Source organism: Arachis hypogaea, chromosome 20, assembly GCF_003086295.3.
Source record: "Arachis hypogaea cultivar Tifrunner chromosome 20, arahy.Tifrunner.gnm2.J5K5, whole genome shotgun sequence".
NCBI classification, from domain to species: Eukaryota; Viridiplantae; Streptophyta; class Magnoliopsida; order Fabales; family Fabaceae; genus Arachis; species Arachis hypogaea.
In genome coordinates this window covers 3,227,515-3,254,311 of record NC_092055.1, presented here as the reverse complement: position 1 = coordinate 3,254,311, position 26,797 = coordinate 3,227,515, and the positions used below count along the sequence as shown (strand labels likewise).

Sequence of the window (26,797 nt, the reverse complement as noted above, 5' to 3'; positions counted from 1 at the left end):
TTTAGCAACTTAAAAGTGGGATTTTAACCAAGTTTTTTGCAGCAAATATCGAAGAATATTACCAATGACTTCTCTTGAATACTCAAAGAGGATGTATGAATTTTCGAGATATAAGAACAGTAGGAAGAACAATTTATGCTACGTATAGAGATGCCTGCTTCACTCTTGGACTCTTGCAAGATGACAGAGAATTCATGGATGCAATTAAGGAAGCAAACTCGTGGGCCTCAGGATCATATGTTAGGAGGTTATTGTCATTCTATTAACATCCAACAATATCTCAAGACCAGAACATGTCTGAAATAGATGTTAGCATAAACTCTCAGATGATATTTTGTATCGACAAAGAACTGTGATGAACGTGAGGGGTGAGTTTTTATTAATTGCAATTATAAAAGTTCTTCATTATTGATCATTTTTAGTTTGATTGAATTTTTATAGTATCGTATAATATGCGGAGTTAACCATGTCAAATGATGAGATTAAGCAATTGTGCTTAATGGATATAGACAAGATCTTACATTCCTATGATAAAACCTTGAAAGACTATCCTTCTATGCCTTTAACAACTGAAGTTGATAGTTCTTTATTAACCGAAAGGGTTATCAGGGAAGAGCTAAACTTTAACAGGGATGATTTAAAGAAAAATGCCTCAAACATGTTAGCCATCGCAACACCTGAGTAGAAATATGCATTCGATAAAATTGTTACAGCTATATATTGTGATGAAGGGATTTTTTCTGTGTATGGTCATGGGAGGACTGGAAAAATATTTCTCTAGAACCTTATGTCTGCTGAGATTTGCTCAAGGGATGATATTGTATTAAACATTGCTTCAAGTAGTATTGCATCTTTACTTCTTCCCAATGGAAGAATGACACACTCAAGTTTCAAAATACCGCTGAATATAACTGAGGATTTTGTATGTAACATCAAACCTGGTTCCCCTTAAACAATGCTACTGTTGAAAGCCAAACTTATAATTTGGGATGAGGCTCGAATGGTTAGTAGGTATTGCTATGAAGCGTTTGCTAAATACTTGGATGATATCATGAGATTTTCTCTAACATATAACAAAGATTTGCCCTTTGGAGGAAAAGTGGTTGTACTAGGTGGAGACTTTAGACAATTTCTTCCTGTCATTCTACGAGGATCAAGACAAGATATCGTTCATTCAACCGTGAATTCGTCTTGCCTTTGGAAGTTTTGTTAGGTTCTCAAACTAATAAAAAATGTGAGACTCTCTGTAGGGACGACTGCTTCAGATCAAGATGAGACAAAGCAATTTGGTGAGTGGTTGTTGAAAGCTGGTGATGGTCTAATAGGTAACAATATGGATGGTGAATCTGAGATATGTCTTCCAGGAGATATTGTTATTCCTTCTTCGGACCAGGCATTTGATGAGTTGGTTCATTTTTCTTATCCAAATATTTTGGATAATGTCCTCAAAGTATTTTTTCAAAGCAAGAACTATACTGGCTCCCACGCTGGACATTGTTGAAGAGGTCAACAACCATCTGATGGCTATTATTCCTGGAGGGAAAAAATTATATCTCAATTCAGATTCGATTTGTATGAATGAAGGGAATATGGAGAGCCAACTAGATCTCTATGGTCCTGAATTACTGAATAGCATAAATTGCTCTGATTTACCTCCACATAAATTAATACTCAAGGTTGGTATTCCGGTGATGTTACTGAGGAATATTGACCAATCCAGTGGTTTTTGTAATGGTACAAGGCTACAAGTTAGGAAGCTTGGAAATCATGTCATAGAATGTGAAGTCTTAACGGGTAACAATGTTGGTCATATTGCTTTGATTCCAAGAATGAATATGGTACCAACAAATGCAACCGTCCCAGTTAGATTCCAACGAAGACAGTTTCCATAATAGTATCGTTTGCCATGACAATTAATAAATCTCAGGGACAAACTTTATCTCATGTTGGATTGTACTTGCCCAAACCAGTTTTTACACATGACCAACTATATGTGACACTTTACGGAGTTAAGAGTAAGAGAGGTTTAAAAGTTTACTTATGAATCACGTAGGAATGTCTGCAAATTCAACCATTAATATTATTTATAGAGAAGTCTTTGAAAAAATAGAATTATAATGTAAATATTTTAATTTTATTTTAAATTCTTATCATTGTATAATTATTTTACTTAAAAAAGTGTAAAATAATTATTACTCACTATTTTTAAGTTAAACTTTTATTTTGATCATAATTTTATAAATTTTTTAAAATAATAATTATTATGTTTTTTTTTAAATATCTAATTATATATTTTTTTTATTTTTATAAATTTTTCCGTGCTGAGCACGGGTTCATACTCTTAAATAGAGCTCAGATCCGCAACAGATTAGTATTTAACCTGTCAGGTTGGGGAATACCGTTTGAATAAACAAAAAAATATATCATTAATTACTAATTTAATAACCAAAATATATTACATGATATTTTTTATTATAATTAAAATTAAAATCTATTATATATTATTAATTTGACATGTAAAATGTGTCATATTATTAGTCAACTGAGATTTATGATTTTATTTATTCGTAATACATTTAAACAATATAAATATTACTTTTATTTTATTGATGATTGATGCATTTAATATTCATCCCTTATATATTATTAATTTCAAAAATACTTGGTAACTAAAAGAATTTAATCAAAATCTACTAAAATTTACCTTATTTAATATTTATTAATTATTAAATATTAAATAAGATAAATTCTTATTTTTTTTTATCTCTAGTATTATCGTATTAATTTTATAATTAGAATGTGACACTCTTTTGTAGATGTGGCAAAGCGAATAGTCCGCCACCTTTCTAACCAAAAGTTGTTTTAAAAAAGAAATAGACTGATTCAGATTATCAAATAAAATTAGCTCAAAATATTCGTTTGTTCTGCTTTAATGTTTGCGTATATACTTTAATTTAGTTAATAAAAATTAAGCTTATATATCTAGCATTAATTGTTCATTTTTAAATATTATTAAATATTATATTTTATTTTCAATACTACAAAGAAAATTATTTTGTCTAATACAAAATCTTTACCCTAAGTTTGCCATTTTTTTGGGTGTGGGTGGTTTGCATGTGCCTTCATTCTACTGCTATAATTCTCTTAATTTGGTTTCCATTATTTTTTTGTGTGCATTTATTTTATAAATTTTTTTAGTTTAAAAAATATTTTCTTTCATTTTTTATTAATTACTTTGTAATATAAATAATACAAAATATTAGAGAAAGTATATATACGCAAAAATATCACGTATAACATCAATATATAAAGGGTAAAGTACTAAATTGGTCCCCTACGTTTGGACGTAATTCTGTTTTGATCCTTAAAGTTTAAAGTGTCCTATTTGAATCCAAAAAAATTTCATTTAGCTTCAATGTAGTCCCACTGTGAGGTTAAAATTAAATAATTAACAAAATGTCCTACATAACAACAAGATTGATAATCTGAAAAATAAGTACAAGCTCCAGAGGCACAAAATTAACCGTGGATGGATCAATAAATTTGTTTATCATTCTCCTTAGTTCTATAGAAAATATTTCATTTAAATTGTAAGAAAAATGATAAATAAAAGTATTGATGCATCTACGGTTGATTTTGTACCTCTGGAGCTTATACTTATTCTCCAGATTATCGACCTTGTTCTTGTATTGCTGTCATGTAGGACATTTCGTTAATTATTTAACTTTGACCTCACAGTGGGACTACATTGAAACTAAATGAAACTTTTTTGGATTCAAATAGGACATTTTAAACTTTAAGGATCAAAATAGGATTACGCCTAAACGTAGGGAACCAATTTAGTACTTTACCCATATATAAATAATTATATCCAATAGTCACTCAATTACTTTGGAACTCCCAAAAGAACTTTTGAATAACCTACGAAGCACGGACACTTCGCTGAGTTGCTGTGTTTGCGTATTGGATACATTTCGGACATGATACTCACCTACACTCGTCTAACACGCGTATCTGCTGTGTCCAACCGTGTCTTAATAAAAAAATTCTTCTTCAGATACACTTAGACACACCTAAATATAATCACATGTCGGTGTGTACAGCTTATTCTTAATATATATTCTTGAAATAAATTTAGATATAGTATATATTATTATTTATTAAAACAAAAAATATTTCAAATACTTGATATAATTAAATAAGATATTAAAAATTGAAGGTTACAGAAGGCTTAAAGAAGGGGAGATTGAATTTATGACCTTCTTTTATTTTATAGATTAAGTCTTTAATACCAAACTTCAAACTTGATTTCTGTTTGAACTGTGCACCAAAAAAATTAAGAGACAATTTTTTTTTGTCTCATAAATTTCAGAAAATATAACAGCAAAAGAAAGGAAGAAGTTGACACAGTCATATATCCTGGTTTAGTTGCCTTGTGCAATGCAACCTACATCCAGTCTCCACCACAACTGTGGTGGAATTTTCACTATAATCAAAGTATTACATACACCAATTTTCAAGGCTTTACACAATCCTATCTAGACACACAAGTTTTTTTCCAAACTTGACTTGGGTTATACTAATACCTAAACTCTTCACACTAAGTGCTTACCCAACTTAGCAAGGGGCACCTCACAGATACTTGATACAAGACAGAAAATACAGCCAAAAGAAATCTGAAATCACTCTTGATTTTTCTCTCAAGTGTTTTACTCAGCCTCTTTCACTCTTAGGCTTTTTCTTAATGTCTTTTTCTCAGCCTTTTACCTCTTAAAGAAGATACAGAAAGATATACATTGAAACTGAAATACAAAACAGTAAAACATGAAGGAGATTGATGCATAACAGCTTAAACACTATGAACTGAACCCAACAATTGAACTCAAAGCTTTATTTTTCATCTTGGCTGAGTGCTCCCTTTAGTGTAGATGCAATACTTCCAAGACTTCAAACTCAGTAGTGAGGTTTCACACATAGCTCTCTATTCGGGTTCTCTCTCCTTGCTGTCTTACCAGAATCATTTTTCTTTTTGTACCTTATTCTAGGTCACTGCTTGAGTTCCTTTAGAGTCAACTTCATGGACTTTGAGATTTCGGAGACGATGCCTTCTCTTTCTTCAATCAACCCTAAAGATTACGGATTTTGAAACTGATCTTATCACCGTAGCAGACACAGCAATATCACCAATCAACTTTTTCAATGAGCTTATCAAAATTCAAACCATCATATTTGTGCTTTGGCCCAAGAAGCATTATTAACCATTGATATACAGCAGGAATGTTCAGCCACAATTTTCTTTAATTTTTCTAAAATGGTGTTGCAAAGAGTAGAAGAAGAAGTGACGAAATCAACTTGCATGCAAAAGGAAATTATTTACTTTTAACCTCTGACTTAGCTTAACATGCCTTTTATTAGTGTGATTTGAGAACGCTTTCTTGATGAACTTGTCTCTTTCTTTCTTCTCTGGTGAATGTGAGCTTCGAAGATGAAGTTTTCTCTCTCTCTCTCTCTCTCTCTCTCTCTCTCTCTCTCTCTCTCTCTCTTTTTCGTATGTCCAAACAGAGCTTGTGAGCTTTGGATTTGATTTGATTCCCTCTGGTTGAAATGTCTTGGGCTTGGTTTGGATTAATTTTCAGTTCAGCCCTTTTGATTTCTTTGTTTGTGGATCAACAATTCTTTCACAACTTTTATTTCTTTGTTCCAATTTGTTGGGCTGCTGCAATCTTTATTTTTAGGCTTGCATCACTAACTTAATTAATCAAAATCAATTGGGTGTTTAATCTAATAAAATAATATTTGTCATCATCATTTAATTTATTTATATTCTTGACTCAACAATCTCTCCCTTGATGACAAACATAATTTCAAATATAGAATTAAACAAATTGAATTAGATAAAAATAATGCACTTTCCTTTGATGACATTTAGTACTTTTGATGTGCTCTTCCTATCTTTCTTAATGATTGCTCTCCCTGACTTTGTGCTCTTTTTTTGTTTTCTGTTCACATATTCACATAAAGAACACAACTATGTACAACATACAAATAATTTTGTGCCTAATCATGGTCTCAATATATCCACATCATTTTAAAAGACAATGTAACAATTATCAAGGAATAGATCATTCATCAAGAATTCCAAACCATAGTTCAAACTAAAGCAGCGCCTAACATCGAAATAAGGCATTAGAAAAAATTACACTTTCCAAAAACAGAGCATGTAAAAGCATGTAGAACAAAACAGAGTATGACATTATCACATAGACCAGATCATATACTACTCTCCCTTTTGTCATCAAGGGAGAATTTAAGAAGCAAAGCCTCCTTGCAAGAAACTTGGTTAGAGTTCAAAGTTCATAGATTCCTAATTAAACTATATGCAGAATAAAACAATTGTTAATGGTTACAGTCATTCAAACTAAAACATAGTCTAAAACAAAGTACAATTGTTCCAAAAGGTAATTATCCAAATAATAGAAATTAGTAACACAAGACATCCTCAGGTATTCGAACCATCCTTCTCAGAATCAGCAACATCTTCAGGGTCAGTGGCCATAGTGTTATCTTCATGGATGTTTTCAATGAATTTCATGAGAACTGCCACTCTGTCTCTGGACTTTATGAGGAAGTTTTCATGCTTGGCAGCAAGTTTTCTCTGATCTTTGCTCAATGTGATCAAATGGTTCGATTGAGAGACAAACTCTTGGACAACATCTTTCACCACCCTGTATAGAAGCGACTTATGATCAGTAGAGGCCGAAGTCCCCGAGGCAAATGAAGGATGAGATTCATCAGGCTCATAATCATTATCATCATCAAGAACCACCTTTTCAGTTCGAATAGGCCCCTTTTTCTGTTGTTTCACTGATCCACCTCCTTTTAGATATGAGTGTTTATTTTTATATGACTCATTTGACAGGTCAACACCAAAATATTCAAAAATACAAGTTAAAAACATAGCATAAGGAAAAGCCTTATCTTTCTCACTTCTTATGCAATCAAACATATGCCTTACCGTTAAATATGCGAAAGAAATTTCAGATTTAGTGAGAATAGCATATAAGACTATAGTATCACAGAAAGACACCCTTTGATATGAACCGCTTTGAGAAAGAATAATGTGATTCACTATACGATGCAACTGAGCACGAAGATAACCAAGGACTTTGTGAGTTGGTGTAAGATCATCAATGAGAGAGATGTTTTCACACACAACAGCTACAGCATCTTTATAGGAAACACCTAACCCTTCATTCTATTTACCAGAGGTATAAGCATAGGAACCAGCATCAGTATATTTTAGAGCGTCACTTATGGATTCTTCATTCAAAACAAGGTCACGACCTTCCACATATGAGTGAATACTACCCTCATGGTAGGTCATATTTGCATAGAACTTTTTAACTAAGACTGGGTAGACAGATTTTTTGATTTTGAAAAGATGGTCCCAGTCCAGAAATTGAAGATTATCAGCAAAAATAAAATCTTTCTTTTTCAAGGTTGGAAAATCAGCCAGAAAAGTTGGACAGATAGTACGATGAACGACAACACCCTCATAAAAACCATGATTCATGGCAGAGCAAAAACGGTGAGGGTTGTAGTTAGAGTGAGAAGTCATAAACATCATTTAAAAAGTTTTTATTTGATTTTATTTAAAATTAAAGTACTAGGTAAAACAAAACTAATATTAAAATTGAAACATTTTTTAATAAAAGACAAAACATGAAAGTACACATGGATGATGTAACACTCATTGGGCCCAGAGATGATAGAGTTTAAGGAAACACATTGGACCACGCGAACTCTGAACTGAAAGATTGGTCCATAAGATTTAGAACTTGCCATTGAGTCTAGAAAATAATATTTAGGATGATGGTTCTTTATTTGCCCATAATTGTCTCCTCCCAACCTGAGAAACAAAACTTCAACAAACACATTAGCAAGTTTTAAATAAGGAATCATAACTCAGAATTCCTAGATTAGTTCTTAATTTACTAAATCTGTCCTCAGCTAGAGGTTTGGTAAAAATATTAGCTAATTGATCCTCTGATTTAACAAATTGAATGCTAATATTCCCCTTTTGAACATGTTCTCTTCTTGAGTGAAATCTCACTTCAATATGTTTAGTTCTTGAGTGCAACACTAAATTTTTGGAAATATTTATAGCACTCATGTTGTCACACAACAAGGGAATGTTATCAGCATTTAATTTATAATCAACAAGTTGAGTTTTCAATCAAAGAAACTGAGAACAACAAGAGGAGGCATCAATATAATTAGCCTCAGCAGTGGATAAAGCCACTATAGACTGCTTCTTACTAGACCAGACATTCAAAGACCTTCCAAGAAAACAACATATGTCTGAAGTACTTCTTCTATCAACTCTATCTCCGCCAAAGTTTGCATCACAATAACCAACTACAGAAAACTCGTTAGACTTAGAATACCATAAACCAAAATTGGATGTGCCATGAACATATCTAATAATCTTTTTAACTGCAAAAAGATGTGACTCTTTAGGTTGTGATTGGAATCTGGAACAAATTTCAATACTTTGTACTATATCATGTCTAGAGGATATTAGGTACATGAGAGAACCAATCATTCCTCTATACCTAGTCTCATCAACATCTTTCTCAATTTTACCCTTTTCTAACTTTGAGTTAGGTACATGGGTGTTCCCATGGGTTTAGCATTTTTCATACCAAATTTCTTAACTTGTTCCTTGGCATACTTCTCTTGATGAATAAAAATTTCATTTCTAGTTTGCTTGATTTGAAGATTAAGGAAGAAATTAAGTTCACCCATCATACTAATGTCAAATTCACTTGTCATAAGTTTTCCAAATTCAGCACAAAGAGTTTCATTAGCTGATCCAAAAATAATGTCATCAACATAAATTTAGACTAGTATGAAAAAATTATTAGATTTTTTCAATAAATAGAGTAGTGTCTGTGGTGCCTCTTTGAAAATCGTTTTTCAAGAGGAAAGAACTAAGTCTTTCAGACCAAACTCTAGGAGCTTGTCTTAAGCCATAAAGAGCATTTGAAAGTTTAAAAACATGATTAGGAAGTTTCTTATTTTCAAAACTAGGTGGCTGAGTTACATACACTTCTCTATCTATTACACCATTCAAAAATGCACATTTCACATCCATTTGAAACAGTTTAAAATCACAAAAAGCAGCATAAGCTAGGAGAAGTCTTATGGCTTCCATTCGGACAACAGGGGAAAAGGATTCATCAAAATCTATTCCTTCCTCTTGATCATATCCTTGTGCCACCAATAATCTTGCTTTGTTTCTAGCTATGCTTCCATTTTCATCCAACTTGTTCCTGAAGATCCACTTGGTGCCTATCACTTTCTTTCTATTTGACTTTGGAACAAGTGTCTAAACTTGATTCTTTTCAAATTTACAAAACTCTTCCTCTAAAGCCTTAACCCAAGAGGGGTCAACAAGTGCTTCCTTGATGTTTTGTGGCTCCATTTGAGAAAGAAAAGCTAGGTTTGATTCTTCATTTGCTTTTCTAGAGGAGGATCGAGTTTTGACACCTTAAGAGACGTCCTCAATGACAAATTTCTATGGATAATTCTTCAAAAATCTTCACTCACGGGAGCTAGTGGGTTTAGGAACAGATTCGGTTACTGAGGGATCCATGGAACTTGCATTTCTATGGATTTCACTTGATTTAGGAGACAAAATAGAATTGTTTCCTACTGAATCTCCTACAGAAGCAATTTCAGGTTCAAGTTGTTCAGACATTTCTTTTTCTTGATTTTGATCTTCTCCATTGTTGCCTTCAACTTGAGTTCCTGTATCACAATCTTCTAAGAAACTTTGAACCAAGTTAGTGTCACAAAGGGTAACATCTATGGACTCCTCAATGATTCTAGCATCTTGATGGTAAACTTTATAAGCTTTGCTAGTAGTGGAATATCATACAAACAAACACTCATATGTCTTTGGATCAAATTTTTCTAAGTTTTTCTTGTTATTCAAAACAAAACATTTGCATCCAAAGATATATAAGTAATTCAGATTTGGTGGGTGACCTTTCCAAAGTTCATAAGGTGTTTTCTTCAAAAATTTTCTTATGATTGTTCTATTTAGAATATGACAAGCCGTATTGACAGCTTCAACCCAAAGAAACTTTGGAACATCACTTTCGCAAAGCATATCGCTTGCCATTTCTTGAATGCTTCTATTTCTTCTTTCAATAATACCATTTTGTTGTAGTATTCTTGGGTAAGAAAAGTTTTGTGATATTCTAAATTCCTTGCAAAAGGATTCAAATGATTGATTTTCAAATTCTTTACCATGATCACTTCTAATGGAAGCAATATTTAAATCTTTTTTATTTTGAATTTTCTTGCTAAAAACCTCAAAAGTTGAGAAGGCATCATTTTTATGTGCAAGAAACAGAACCCAACCAAATCTTGTGTAGTCGTCCATAATCACCAAACCATAATGTTTACCACCAAAGCTTTGAGTTCTTGTTGGACCAAATAGATCAATATGTAGCATTTCAAGTGGTCTTTTAGTAGAGATGTCTTCCTTTGATTTAAATGAATTCTTTGTTTGTCCATTTGACAAGTATCACACATGATATCTTTGTCAAATTTTATCAAAAGAAGACCTCTTACTAATCCCTTCTTGACTAGCTTGTTTATTTGGAACATGCTTGCATGACCCAATCTTTTGTGCTATAGCTATTTTTCAGATTCTGTGGAGTGAAAGCAAGCTACATTTTGATCATTTATCTCATCAAGATTGAGGTCATACACATTATCACACCAATTAGCAACAAACAGTACCTCATTAGACTTTTCACTCACCACTCGGCATTCTAATCTTTTGAATATCACTAAATAACTTAAATCACACAACTGAATGATACTCAACAAGTTATGTCTCAATCCATTAACCAAAAAGACATCATCAATGAAGGTAGAATTATTTTTACCTACTTTTCTAACTGCTATAATTTTGTCCTTACCATCATCTCCAAAGGTCACAAACCCTCCATCATATTTGTTGAGTTTGATGAAGAATGTTAACCTTTCCGTCATGTGCCTAGAACATCCACTATCTAAGTACTACATGTCTTTTTTTTTTTTGGGATGCTAGACAAATCTGTATACAATCTCAAGTAACTTTAGGTATCCAAATTAATTTGGATCCTTTGAAGTTAATCCACCTTGGTTGGGCAAGTGCATTAAAATCACAAATAACATTATAAGTTTAGCTCCCTACTCTTCTTTTTTCAATAAAGCATTGTAAGTGAGAGTGACCAATTTTGTTACAAATAAAACAATGATTTTCTGATACATGTCGCTGAAATTGATTTTAAGTTTTGATGCTGGAAATAATCAAAAGAGTGAGGTGTTTTAGTTTTGAAAAAGATGCATTTCTTTTGATAAAAATATTCTTATTATTAGCATCTCTTGTTGCAAATGCACTCAAACCAAAATTTTTGAAAGCAATGGACTTCTTGAATGAGATGTTCTTTTGTGAAACTATGGTTTTTTGAAAGAACCCTCATCATTATTTAAGTAGCCCAGACCCAGTTTGTTTAGAATCGGTTTGGTTTTAGAAGATGATGCACCTTCATTAAAATATGACTGTTCAAAAGAAGCATCATTGTTGGGGAAGTATTCAGGCCCAGTTTTGTCAAAAAAAGGTTTTTGTTTTCGATGAAGAAGTAATGAATTTTGTAAAAGGTTTTTTAAAAACTGCATCCTCTTTTGTCACATATCTCAAACCAAAATTTTTAATGGTCTTTGATTTGCAAGTAATTTGTCCAAGTTATTAGAACTATGAGCAAATTTTAATAAATTACTGTTCAGTCTTTTAATTATTTCATTTAATCTTTCATTTTCAGCAACAAGCTCTGGAAAGGGATCCACAATGTGCTTTCCTTTAAGTTTCTCAAGTTCAGATTTCAGAAATCTATTTTCTTCAATAATATCCAAAGCACATTCGATTTTCTTCACATTTTCTTTCAAAAAATTATTTTCAGCTTTCAATATTTTTTTTCTGATTTGCATTTGTTGTATTTGTTTAGCAATTTTTCAAAATTGAGAGTGAGATCATCAATAATAACATGTAAATCATCTATTGACAGGTCATAGTAATTTACCTCATCCAGTTGATCTTCACCAGCCATAAAACAGACTTGAGCTTCATATTCAAAGTCTTCTTCCTCATCCGAATCGTTCTCAAGATACCATGAGCACTTTCTTCTTTTCTTTCTTCCCTTTGTCCTCCTTCTTGAGTTTTGGACAGTTGTATTTGAGGTGTCCAGCCTCCTTGCAGTTATGGAAAATCATTTTGCTCAAATCTTTTTTGTACTCTTTTGAGCTTGAGCCCTTGTATTTGCCTTTGTTCCTCATTAGCCTTCTAAGTCTCTTAGCAAAAAACACAAGTTCGTCATCTGAAAAATTGTCACTAGATTCACTTTCTTTTGGTTCGACTTTTGATTTAAGGGTTATTCCCTTTTTCTTTGAGTCTTGGCTTGTGTGTGTAGTTTCATAAGCAAGAAGTTTTCCTCTTAGCTCATCATAGGTTATAGGACTTAGGTTTTTACTCTCGATTAGGACAATAAATTTTGTTTCCCATTCTTTTGTGAGGCATCTAAGAACTTTTCTTACTAGAGTTTGTTCAGTGTGTGTTAAGCCCATAGCATCAAGGCTGTTGATAATGATTGAGAATCTCTCAAATATTTCATCAATGCTTTCTCCATCTTTCATGATAAATATCTCATACTCGCAACATATCAATCCTTGTTTCTTTGACTTGTTTGGTACCTTCATGTGTAACCTGGAGTTTCTCCCAAATTTCTTTGGCTGTCTTGCATCTAGACACTTTTCAGTACTCCTCAAAACTGATAGCACAGTGTAGCAAGTTAATGGCTTTAGCATTCAGCTCCACTTTATTCTTGCCATCGTCATTCCATTCAGTTTCCTCTTTTGGAGTCACCACTCCATTAGTACTTGTCTTTATTGGAATTTTAGGGCCGCTCACAATAATCTTCCATATGTTGTAGTCGATGGATTGAATGAAGATTTGCATCCTTTCTTTTCAGTAGGCATAGTTCTTCCCATTGAAGAAGGGAGGTCTGTTATTTAACTCACCTTGTGTTAGAGTGTAGGCTACTATGGTTGTGCCTAACTTGTTTACCATTGGATCTTTGTTCTAAGTTGTTAGGCTTGATTCTTGAGACCTTGGCTCTTGATACCAATTGAAGGTTACATAAAGTTTAGAGAAGGGGGGTTGAATCTATGACTTTCTTTTACTTTATAGATTAAGTCTTTAATACCAAACTTCAAACTTGATTTCTTTTTGAACTGTGAAGCAAAAAATTTAAGAGACAATTTCTTTTTGTCTCATAAATTTCAGAAAACAGAACAGCAAAAGAAAGGAAGAAGTTAACATATTCATGTATCCTGGTTCAGTTGCCTTGTGCAATGCAACCTACATCCAATCTCCACCACAACTGTGGTAGAATTTTTACTATAGTTAAAGTATTACATACACCAATTTCCTAGGATTCACATAATCCTATCTGGACACACAAGTTTCTTCCTAAACTTGACTTAGTTATGCTAATACTTAAACTCTTCACACTAAGTGCTTACCCAACTTAGTAAAGGACACCTCACAGGTACTTGATACAAGACAGAAAATACAGCAAAAAAAAATATGAAATCGCTCTCGATTTTTCTCTCAAGTGTTTCACTCAGCCTTTTTCACTCTTAGGCTTTTTTTAATGTCTCTTTCTCATCCTTTTACCTCTCAAAGAAGATACAGAAAGATATACATTAAAACTGAAATACAAAATAGTAAAACATGAAGGAGATTGATGCATAACAGCTTAAACACTATGAAACCGAATCCAACAACAGAACTCAAAACTTCATTTTTCATCTTAGCGGAGTGCTCCCTTTAGTGTAGGTGCAATGCTTCAAGACTTCAAATTCAGTAGTGAGGTTTCACACACAGCTCTCTATTCGGGTTCTCTCTCCTTGCTGTCTTACTAGAATCATTTTTCCTTTTGTACCTTATTCTAGGTCATGGCTTGAGTTCCTTTAGAGTCAACTTCTTGGACTTTGAGATTTCAGAGATCATACCTTCTTTTTCTTCAATCAACCCTGAAGATTAGGGATTTTGAAACTGATCTTATCACCGTAGTAGACACAGCAGTATCACTAATCAACTTTTTCAACGAGCTTATCAAAATCCAAAACATAAGATTTGTACTTTGCCCCCAAGAAATATTATTGACCATTGATATACAGCAGGAATGTTCAACCATTATTTTTTTTAATTTCCCAAAATGGTGTTGCAGAGAGTAGGAGAAGAAGTGAAGAAATCAACTTGCATGCAAAAGGAAGTTATTTACCTTTAATCTCTAACTTAGCTTAACATGCGTTTTATATTTAACCTCTCTCTCTCTCTCTCTCTCTCTCTCTCTCTCTCTCTCTCTCTCTCTCTCTCTCTCTCTCTCTCTCTCTCTCTCTCTCTCTCGGACTAATTTTCAGTTCAGCCATTTTGGTTTCTTTATTTGTGGATCAACAATTTTTTCACAACCTTTATTTCTTTGTTCTAATTTGTTGGGCTGCTGCATTTGGGCCTGCATCACTAACTTAATTAATCAAAATCAATTGAATATTTAACCCAATAAAATAATATTTGTCATCATTATTTAATTTATTTATATTCTTGACTCAACAAAAATATTTTAAAAATTAATTTATATTTTATATGTATGCATGTCCCTGTGTTTTATAATATTTTAAAATTTGTATTGGCATGTCTCGTGGTGTGTCATATCCCGTATCCGTGTCAGTATCTATGCATCATAACTTATAACATTATTTCACACTTTTCTTTTTATTGTCAATGAAATCATTGGAACACCCATTTCATTGATCATTACAGAAGCAAATAGACTCAATTGGGACATAGACAAATAGTAAAATGTTTCTGTTTGTCATCATTATTTAATTTATTTATATTCTTGACTCAACAAAAATATTTAAAAAATTAATTTATATTTTATATGTATACGTGTCCCTGTATTTTATAACATTTTAAAATCTGTGTTGGCATGTCCCGTGGTGTGTCGTATCCCGTGTTCGTGTCAGTATCCATGCATCATAACCTATAACATTATTTCACACTTTTCTTTTTCTTGTCAATGAAATCATTGGAACACCCATTTCATTGATCATTACAGAAGCAAATAGACTCAATTGGGACATAGACAAATAGTAAAATGTTTCTGTTGATAACTTGAGTGACGCTAACTTAAGGTAATTAGGATGAGAGCTAGCTTAGAGTAAATACCCATAGTTATCCCTGAGATTCACGTAAATACCCATAGTAATCCCTAAGATCCCAATTTTTTCATTGTAGTCCTCCAGATAGAGCTCCGAGCACTCAAACTGGTCCCTGGGTATATTTCTGGTGATGACTCATCACCGGAACGCTGACGTGGACTCGATTTGCCACGCTGGAGGGGTCCCAACGACTAGCTGAGCTGGCTAATTTTTAAATTGTACCCAGATTGGTCCCTCCTATTATGTGTAACCCTAAATTCCCAAATTTTCAGACACTTCATCTCTTCGTCTTGTTCATCTCTTCTCCTTCTTCTTTCATACACTTCTTCCTGTTCATTTTTTCGCGATGAGGAATTGGTGGCGAACCATCTGCATTGTTTGGAAAGAAGATGTCCCACACACCAAATTCATTCAATTTGGATATATTAACCGAAGATGATTACGTGCTCCAACTAGCACAATCATTTGCATACATTAACCGAAACATACTGGAGTCATTACAGCGGCATTTGGATTCCAATTGTTGAAGTCTCCAATTAATGCTGCTGACTGAGAAAATATCCAATCATTTTTAAGACACATGTCAAGCTATATTTCTACATCGAAAACAAGATTTTTGTTGAACTTTAGATGAACATCTAAAACAGATTTTTTAATAATACAACCCCTTAAATTGAATTTGAGCATAAGAAAAGAAACCAATTTTAATAATAAGAGTTAAGAATATAATATGAAAGCATATATACCTTAGCTTCTGGTGCCCATTCTCTATAAGTAATTCCTGTGACACTGCAAAAAAATAGCAGTAATATTGATAAATAAGTTGGTATTAATAAACTGTAGATAAGTTCATAACAGCTTTCTGAGCAAGAAGTTAGATACCTTTACCTAAAGCCAAATTTTCATGGCCGCGAGAAAATGGATCTAGGCCACCTTCATGCTTGTCGATATCCTCTCGCAATCTCAAGTATCGTCCGAAACTGTAATTTAAAAAATTTACATGATCTAACAACTCGGATAGTTGTTCCACAAATACTTTAAGGAAATGAAGCTTAAAAGTGAGGTTACCGGAAATCAAGATGGTCGCAGTGAGTGAGAAAAAGTGGATCAATTTCATAGATTTTCTTCCCACAGTCAGGTGGAGGGATGATCTTAATTTTAACTACTTCATCTCTTTCCATTTTCAGTTTCTTGTTTTTGGATACCAATATCTTCTCAGCATGAGTTCTAGCATTATATTCTACAAGAGATGCCGAAAAACAGAACCTTTCTCATCTTTAATCTCTCTAAAATTTCTAAGCTACTTTCTTGATTAAATCACCAACACTATGAAAAATTGAAGACCCTAAATTATGAATTCAGCAAAACAACATTTGAAGAAATATGTGATTAGCAATCTTATCTAAGCTAACTATGATTTCTAATTTTCTATTCACAAAAGTGACACAAAAATATAATACATTCTTGATTCTTCATATGCACATGACATTGAAATCCCCAATCACAAAAGCACATTTTTTTTTATTAAATTAGGAATTTCAAGTTCTTCTATTAAGGAAGAAGCATATTCTTAATCTCCAGGAATAACTACAGAGAGGGTTAATTTTACAAAATAAAGCACAAATAACTGAAAGAAAAAAAAAAGAAACGTGCTATAATTGGAACAATATTCCCAAAATCGGTTTATGAAGTAGAACACTTGTGATTATGAAACCCAATAAAAGATAAGATTCAGATTTGGTGGACACATAACAGAACCTCAACTACACTAACAACTTGCATATCATCAATCAACACTGTATTCAAAATGCAAAGTAAAAAAAAGGGGAAGGTTACCTTGAGTCCGATCACAAAGTCAGAACCTCATTCTTCTCGTGAAGGAGGGGAAGAACGATAACAACTTCTGGTCGAATTACTTCTTCTCTCAAATTTTTCTTGCCAGCGAATACAACCCTATGGCTACGCCATTGATGGGGAGATAAAGAAGAAGTCAGAGGGTGGAAGAAGAACAGACGAGTGAAGTGAAACGTTTGTGTTGGGAGAAAAAACTGTTTTAGCAACATCTAAACGGCGTCGTTTTTGGCTATGAAGGACGCCAAACCAAAACGACGACGTTTTGGACCCCTCTCACGTGGCAATCCGAGGCCACGTTAGCTCCGGTGATGACTCATCACTTGAAATATGGCCAGAGACCAGTTTGAGTGCTCGGAGCTCTATCTGGAAGACTACAATGGAAAAATCGGAATCTTAGGAATTACTATGGGTATTTGCGTGAATCTCAGGGACAACTATGAGTATTTACTCACTAGGTTGATTTAGGATGCTTTTTAAATTTGATAGAATATCTTTTTCCCCAATTGTATTGGCCCATCAAGAGCATGGTTTCTTAAACAAAACAAAAAAACAAAATTATCAAGCACCACAGGGCAACTCGTCAACAAAATTATAACCAAAATTCAAGAACAGCATACTAGAATTGAATGCAAAGCAGGCTTTTGATTACCACTACTTGAACTGACTTTGCTGGTTCATTTGAAAATCCAATAATACGATATTTTCGGTCATGAGAGCATAAATAGAACAACAAACATAAGAATGTAGCAGTAAGTCAAAACATCTCTCTCAGATATGAAAAATCAAATGTTTTTTCACTATATAGTGTAGAAAAATACTAATTTACCACTTTATAGACACAAACACACTCAGAAACGTAGCTTATCTTTAAGCAGTCTAAAATACAAAAAAACGAATAAATTGCTTGTCTTTTAAGCACCAAGTTTCTTGTCTTTCTAAGTACTAAAAATTCTAATATGCCGTATTTACAAAGGCATGGGAGAAACCTTCGTTACTTTGTTCAACCCCACAAAATTGATGGTTATTCTTTGCGAATTTAAATCCTTTAAATTTTGAATTTCACTTTAAAAAATAAAATGTGATCTCTCATTATTTATTTGATAGGTGGAACTAAAAAAAATAAGAAAACAATTATTCAAATATAAAATATTACACGTTATCCTCTAAAGTGAAAATTTAAAATTTAGAGAATTCAAATTCATTCTTTACATACAAGTCAAATATGAGTGATTTTGAATTTTTTTATTATGGAGGCGACAGCACAACTAGTGAGTTGCTTTTTAAATTGTTGAACCTTTTATTTTAATAAATACATAATAAATAATTTAAAAACTAAAATTATATATTTTTTATAAAAAAAAATTCAATGAATAACTTTAACATGTGCTCTTTGTTGGCTAAAGATAAGATCAAAATTCTCCAAAATAAAAAAATTAATAAAATAATAAATTAATAAATTAATTATTCTTAAATTAAGATCATAACACATACATTTCACGAAAGTTTATACTTTACCACACTAACTTTCTCTCTTTCAACCATCTAAATTCCAATGTGGAACACCAAACACCTAAATAAATAACCAAGTATCCAAATCGTGCATATGGAAAGCTTCCGGAGAACTACTCAATACTTTATTTGCAAAGCTCTGAAATAAACTTGTATAACTAATTGCTAATGTATTTTCTCTGTTTACTACATTACATTAATTTAGCAGAAATATGATAAGTTAAGATTAAATTAAAGTAGAATGTTGAAGCAAGTTTTCTGCTCTTGATAGCACGACTGGGAAGGTTGACAGCTACAGAATACAATAGTAATGCAAATAGTTTCAAGGAGTAACCCACGGAATCTACTTCAGCAAGTATTAAATTACTAAAGACAAACCAAGGTGTTAAGGTTATCTAAACATAATTAATAAATAATATCATATCATAACAAGATTTATGTACAAAAATAAAAAAAGATTATCATTTATCATAATCAATTGATAGAGAAACAAAAGAGAAGTTTCTACACACTCCGCCGCGCCTACTCACTACTACTGAGTCCAAACACCACTCCCCTTACATTGTCCGAGTCACGACTCACTCACCGTGAACCAAAAACTTGAAACTCGCCACTCGATTCAAACAACTGTAGAATCAAAATCTGCATATATCATTTAACGCTAATCTAAAACTAATTTTGAATTAACAACACTCGTCCTTCGTTGCTAAAGTAATCTCGAATTCAAAAAAGAGCTAAAACATAAAATCTGAGAGAAATCAGTAGAAGCAGAGTATACATAAAAGAATTTACAGAAGCTTGGCAATGAAAGTACACATGTATCGAGAATCTCCATCACTCAAAAAAAAATTAACCTAAAAACAGAATAAAGAGAGAAAAGAGAAAAACGGAAGAAGCAGAGGCAGGGAAGAGGGAACTGAATCAGTGAACCGTCCTCGGATGAGAAGAAGTGAATGGAAGACTATGGAGGATGAGAAAGCGAACCCGCCGGGGAACAGGCGCTGAACGGAACACCTGCTCCACCACGCGAGCCAGCAACGCCGTATACTCCTCCAGCACCTCCGCGACGATCGCCACCAGTATCATCTCTCTAAATTCGGGTCGGGTCGATTTCGAATCCGGAATATTCAAAGATATTAAAATCACGCTCGCGTCTCGTCTCTTGTGTCACGATTTGATATGAACGATATCTCTCTGGATTTTAATATATAGCTGCTGGACCGGTTGACCGGTGTAGCCGGTATGGGCCAGTGGCACAATAACAGCGGCGCCAAACTTTTCTCTCTGTGTGTCTCTTATCCGGAAAAACAAAAACAAAAAGCGTAAGAAGGTAATGGTAGCCGGTTTCCAGTTTGAGGTAGATTCAGTGTGCTTGTGTTGTATTGTCTCTATTATGGTCTTTTCTCTTTTTTCCCGCAAATCTTATCCTCTCGCCTCCAATCATATTTATTTTCCCTCCCCATGTCTTTATTAATTGCTTTCTATGTGTTCATTTTCATTAGCCTTTTTCTTTTTTATTTTAGAAAAGTTTAGAGGTTATTAAAATGTATTATTTATTATTTTTAATTAGTTATTAATATTTAAAAATATAAAATAAAATATGTTACTGAATTATTAAATTAAAAAAATTAGATTAAAACAATTGAATTAATAATTAAATGATTGTAAAAAATAATAAATTTTAATATTTTTTAGTATTTTTTTTTGTAAAATAATTTTACAAAAAACTAATCTTAACATTACTAAAATTACTTAATTTATTCATTTAATTTCTTTGTCAAGTTACAAAGTTACAAGAATCTTGTATTGATATATATATATATATATGCTAACAAAATATATTACTTGGTTACTATCATTTCAAATGTTATACAAATATGTGAAAAAAAGGTACAACAATAACTTTGTTTTACGTGTATATTATCTCAAAAAAAAATATAGGAACTAAGTGTCTAATCAGTCAAAAAATGAATAATTTAATTAATTTTAAAAATTTAAATTTAAAATTTAAAAAAATTTAAATTAATTAAATAAAAGAAAAATATAAAAATCAATTGTCTAACTAACCAAAAAAAAACAACTCAATTAATTTTAAAAAATTTTAAACTGATTAAGTAAATAAACACCATGGTAGCATTGTTGGTATTTCAATCATTTAGAAATACTTAATCCCCTTTGTTTAGTGATGTGATGTTGCTGTTAGCTGCGTTGTGCCACGTTGACGGCTAATCATCTTTCAAATTATTCTGAATTGATTATTTGTATTTTAGTTTATCACGATTCATGATTCATCATCATGGCTATTGGCTAGGACCACCAGTTGGCGAGTGTGCATTACATTATATATTAGCAATTTTGCTTGATTTTGGTAATAAGAATCCCAAGAGATTATGGTATTTACTATTTAAGATAAATGTTACTTTTGTAAATAAGAGACGAAAATGGAAACAGACAACTTCTGTATATTATTAAGTGTCAGGATCTTATTAGTGAGTAGTGACTTAGGCAGCAGCACTACACGTGTTTGCATCAATTATGATGCATATCAGCATATGAATTGCCTAACTATATTTATATCCATCATTAAACATAATTGGAGTAATAATTGAATAAAAAATAAACCAATAATAACGGACAAAGTTTGTAAGTAGAAGAAAATCAAACTCAATCGGTACATTTTTAAGTTTTATTTTATCCACTTCATAACGTAGATATATCTTCAAGACTTCAATTGTTGAGAATGATTTGCTTGCAACATTTATTATTTATGATGGAAAAAGTTTAGTAACAAAAAATTTTTAGTCATAATTAGTTAAAAGTTTTTATAATTTATTTTATTTATATTATTTAATAACAGTTTTATTTTTTAATTTCACTCTCTTATCATTCCATTTATTATATTCTTATTAATTATATTTATTAATGATATTAATTATAATATCATATTCTTTACTATTAAATATTCTTGTAATCAATACTTAATATTCTTTTTATAATTTAATTTTTATATTTAAGAATACATTAAATATTAATAATAATAAAAATGGACGGTAATGATAATATACATTAATTGAGTTAATTACACTTGATTCTTTGTTTTTCTTAAGACATTTAATATCAATCAATGAAAATACAAAAAAATCATTAATTCTTTGTTTCCGTTAAGGCATTTACTTGCACTTGATTCTTTATAATATATACCTTCCATTAATTTAATTATGATCATTAAAAAATTATGACTATAATACAATTGCAAGCAGAATAGTGTATAAGTCAAGAAATTTTACAAGAAGTCGAGTTTATCGTTGCAAATAGTATGGCATTTGAATTCGTCCTTAATACGGTACCTATGGTAGAAAGTGCTGATGAAGAATTTGAACAACAGACGGACTCACCCGACGAGGTTGTTGTCAGTCAACCAATTCTCGAGAATATGAAAAACCACATTAGCTTTTATGAGGTATGGTAATAAATTGATTTAATTTTTTTTGTGTACTTTTATGTGCATTTATAATTATATTGTATACTAACTAAGTTCATACACATAACATTCATACTTACATATACATAACATCCATAATTACATACAACTAACATCTAAAAATTAAATTCATGTTTATTAGATATTACATCCATACACATATCATTTTTTAGTTATTGCATCTATAAATATAAAGTTAACACAGATATTAAATTAATCTATTCAATTGATAAATTTACACATAACATCTATAAATTCATACACATAACATCCATAATTTCATGTTAATAACATCTATAATTTGTATTCATAATATTTATAATTTCATACCTATAATATTTATAATTAATAAATTTTTATAATTAATATTATCAAATTTTAAACTATATGTCTTATTGTATTTTTAAAATTATCTCATATGTGTACTAATAGGCCGTGATTTTAATTATTTTAATATTTTTATTTAATATTCATATGTATACTTATTTATTTATTTTAATATGATGAGTTAATAATTTTTTTTAAAAAAATATTTTTTAATTTTTGTTTATTTTTTATATTTTTTTATTTTTTAATAATCTATATATAAAATATAAGATGTATAGTAGAAGTTGTAAAAATTTTTTAATTTAATTTTTATATTTTGCAGAAAATTATTGTATTTTAATAGATAATAATGTGATTGAGAGATGTTAGAAATTTGATTCGAAAAAAACTGAAATTAATTTTAAAAAAAATATTAATAATTTTAAACATACAATAAAATAATAGATGATAAAAAATATAAGTAATAAAAAAATATATATTATTTGTTTATCAAAAAAATAAAATTTTTTATATAATATTTTTATATTATAATTATTTTTTGGCGAGCATTATCTTTATGATAACTATAGTTTGCAGATGTAATTATTGACAATGTTGCTGCTGGTTCTAGTAGTTTCATTGATCCATGATGTGTCGCATCATGTGAGGCTTGTCTAGACTCTAGATCCTTCTCTGTAAGAGAAACAAAAAAATATATAAATAATAATGAATTGCATCCAAGTGGTCCCTGTGCTTCATGGTTGAACAGTCTTGAACTCGATAGGAGATTAAATTAATTAAATTATGATTTGTACACAAAAATAATTTCGTACATTTTAATTAAAGTTATTGGCTTAGGTGTTATGGATAAAAATACAACTGTGACAAAAAAATAAAAAATAACACTATAATATACGGGACATATTATATATAGTTCGTGTAATATAATTTAAAATTAATAGTTAATTGAATAAGATAGGTACTCAAATAAAGATGTTTAAAATATATTTTTTTAAATATATTTTTTAATAATTAAAATTAAATATATATAATTGATTAAATTGTATTATTTTTGTCAAAATTAAATTATATAAATTAATTTAACCGAAAAAATAATAAATCAAATTTTAAATTGATCTAAATTAATATTATTTTTATAAAAAATTATTACAATACTCTTAATAAAAATATTATAGTAATTTTTTATAAAAAATAATATTAATTTAGACTAATTTAAAATTTAATTCATTATTGTTTTAGTTAAACCAATTTGTCAAAATTAATTTTAACAAAAATAATACAATTTAATTAATTATATATATTAAATTTTAATTACTAAAAAATATCTTAAAAAAAATATTTTAGACATCTTTATCCATTGAATAACGCATTTGGTATTCTTAAAAGATATGTATGGGAAACGAAGTAGAAGGAATATATAAAAAATGGGGCCAATCCAAATGCGCCGCAAATTCCAAACTATGGGCATAGAAGGTATAGAGATTAATCCCGAATCAGTAATCACTGACTCCAAAACAAACCGAACCTATCGCTATTCGCAAGCGTCTTCGTCAACTGAGAATAATAGTAATTAATTCACTGTGTATACTACCATGATAGGATGCTGATGATGTAGACTCCATAATAATGCAGCAACTCAGCAAGGATTCTTTCTTACAAAATATCTACCAAAGATATTTAATCTAATATTTTTTAAAATGAATTTTATACATATATAATTAGTCAACAAAACATTTAAGCTTATATATGTAGCTGTTCATAGCTTTGGTTGATTACGAATTTATGAGATTCTAAGATCTGATGTAAACCGTGTTTCCACAAGATAATTTATTTATAAAAATATTTCGATGTTTAAGTTAGTAATAAACTTAAAATAATTACAATGCAAAAATATTATTTATCTCAACATTTTTTTTTTATATTATACTATCTCTGAGTAACTGTTAAATATTTATAGTCTTGAGTATACGTTTTAGTATTATAATTTATCAGATTCTCGAATTATAACTAACTCTTCATTTTTTTTATACCCGTTATCTTTATATTAATCTAGTGACTAATTTTATTTAACTAAATTCTCAATATCTTATTCTTATTCCAGAACAATAGCATTGAAATTTAACGTTGGAAAACAAAAATCAATCACTAATTCGTCAAATGTTACAAATTTGTTAATTTTTAAATATGTTAAATCTTTATTTTCATTTTTTCTTGTTCAATACTACGAAGATAATTATTTTAATGCAAAATCTTTACCCTACGAGAACTTTTTTTTGGGTGTCGGTGGTTTGTTTGCATGTTCCTTCATTCTACTATATAATTCTATTAATTTGGTTGCATTTATTAGTAAATTTTTGTATTGTTAAATTTTTTTTTCTTTTACTTCTTATCCATTACTTTTTTTTAAATACAAATAGTAAAAAATACACCAGAGAATCAGAGATATTGTATTTGTATCGAATAGTCACAACAAAAAAATCAATTATATCCCAATAGAAGGGTGGTATGAAAGAGCCTAGCAGCGGAAACGACACAAATGTCCAACACAAAAACAATATGGAAGCACTCACAACATAATATGGCAGCAACTATAACAAGCAAATATAGCAAGTAAAGCAATAATAAGAACACACCGAGATTTTAACGTGGAAAACCCCCTCAAGGTGAGAGGTAAAAACCACGAGTCGTCCAGACCAATGAAATAGCTCCACTATAATCAAATGAGGTACAAGAGAGTCTCAAACAAAGCACAAAAATGTGCATATAACCAGCCAAAACATCAAAGCACCAAAGCTCACAAATAATAGGCAAGAAGATGAAATATACCCAAAAAACAGAGCTGATATCGAAGCCAATTTCTCCCTCTGCAGACCTCCAATTAAAATCTTCACCGTTCAGAATGAAGAACAAGATGTGAAGAATCTACAGTCCAAATTTCACGTCGATCCAACGGTGAAAGAATGAGAAACTGCCGTTCCAAAATTGCTGCTCTGTGTAAAACCGGGAAACCTAATTTCTCTCTTGCGAAACCAATTTCTCCTACTGCAAACCTCCAATCAACATCTTCACCGATCAGAATGAAGAACAAGATGATAAGAACACGCAGTTTAAATTTCAAGCCGATCCAACGGTGAACAACTGAGAAACTGCCATTTGAAATTTACTGCTTTGGGCAAAAATGGGAATTCTGTTTTTCCCTCTTCTCTCTCACTTGGTGGCTATTCTCTCTCTCTCAAAAAACCTCAAAAAACTAAATTAGGGTTGTGACACTAGGGTGAAAGAATACACCCCCAAAATGTTGGGCTTGGGCCTCACAAAGGAGAGAAAAACCCAACAAATCTCCCCCTTCTCGACTAGGTGGAGGCCTTCGCCATTCCGGCGATCAAACAACATGTTTCAAACTTTTCTCTTGACAATGCTTTTGTCATCATATCAGCACCATTGTCATCAGTGTGAACTTTCTCAAGTTCCAACAACTTTGAATCTAACACATCCCGTATCCAGTGATACCTAACATCAATGTGTTTAGATCTTGGATGAAAAGTAGAATTCTTGGCAAGATGAATAGCACTTTGGCTATCACACAACAACACATAACGATCTTGCTTGAAACCAAGTGCTGCAAGAAACTTCTTCATCCACAACAACTCTTTACATGCTTCAGTTGCTGCAATAAACTCTGCCTCTGTGGTAGAAAGTGCAACACACTTTTGTAGCCTTGACTGCCATGAAATAGCTCCCCCTGCAAACTTGACCAAATAACCTGAAGTAGACTTTCGAGAATCAATATCTCCTGCCATGTCTGCATCAGTAAAGCCAACTAGCAAAGGTTTCTCACCACCAAAACTCAAACTCAAGTTAGTTGTACCTTTGAGATATCTCATAATCCATTTAACAGCATTCCAATGTTCTTTACCTGGATTAGAGAGAAAACGACTCACTGTACCAACCGCATGAGCAATGTCTGGTCTAGTACACACCATAGCATACATCAAGCTTCCAACAGCTGAGGCATAAGGAATTTCATCCATTGCTTGTTTTTCCTCATCAGTGGTTGGACACTGCTTGGTACTCAACTTAAAATGAGGAGCAAAAGAACTAGCAACACATTTGGCATCATTCATGCCAAACCTTTGAAGCACCTTCTTTATGTACTTCTCCTGTGACAAATAAAGCTTCTTGGAATCTCTATAACGAGTAATAGTCATGCCCAAAATCTGTTTGGCAGGACCCAAGTCCTTCATAGCAAAGAACCTGCTCAACTGTTTCTTCAACTCATTAATC

The 26,797-nt window shown here is 31.5% G+C and overlaps 2 protein-coding genes across 2 annotated transcripts; one reads left to right on the top strand and one right to left on the bottom strand.

The window, feature by feature from the left end:
• The first annotated feature begins 1,439 nt into the window (after window positions 1-1,439).
• On the top strand, window positions 1,440-1,892 carry LOC140182768 (uncharacterized). The gene has a single exon (XM_072230141.1). The coding sequence runs from the start codon at window positions 1,440-1,442 to the stop codon at window positions 1,890-1,892; it is 453 nt and encodes a 150-aa protein (XP_072086242.1).
• A 17,247-nt stretch (window positions 1,893-19,139) lies between these two features.
• Window positions 19,140-19,916, bottom strand: LOC112784381 (uncharacterized). Its single transcript, XM_025827560.3, has one exon. It carries the CDS (start codon window positions 19,789-19,791, stop codon window positions 19,627-19,629), a length of 165 nt encoding a protein of 54 aa, XP_025683345.1. The 5' UTR covers window positions 19,792-19,916; the 3' UTR covers window positions 19,140-19,626.
• Between the last annotated feature and the right edge of the window lie 6,881 nt (window positions 19,917-26,797).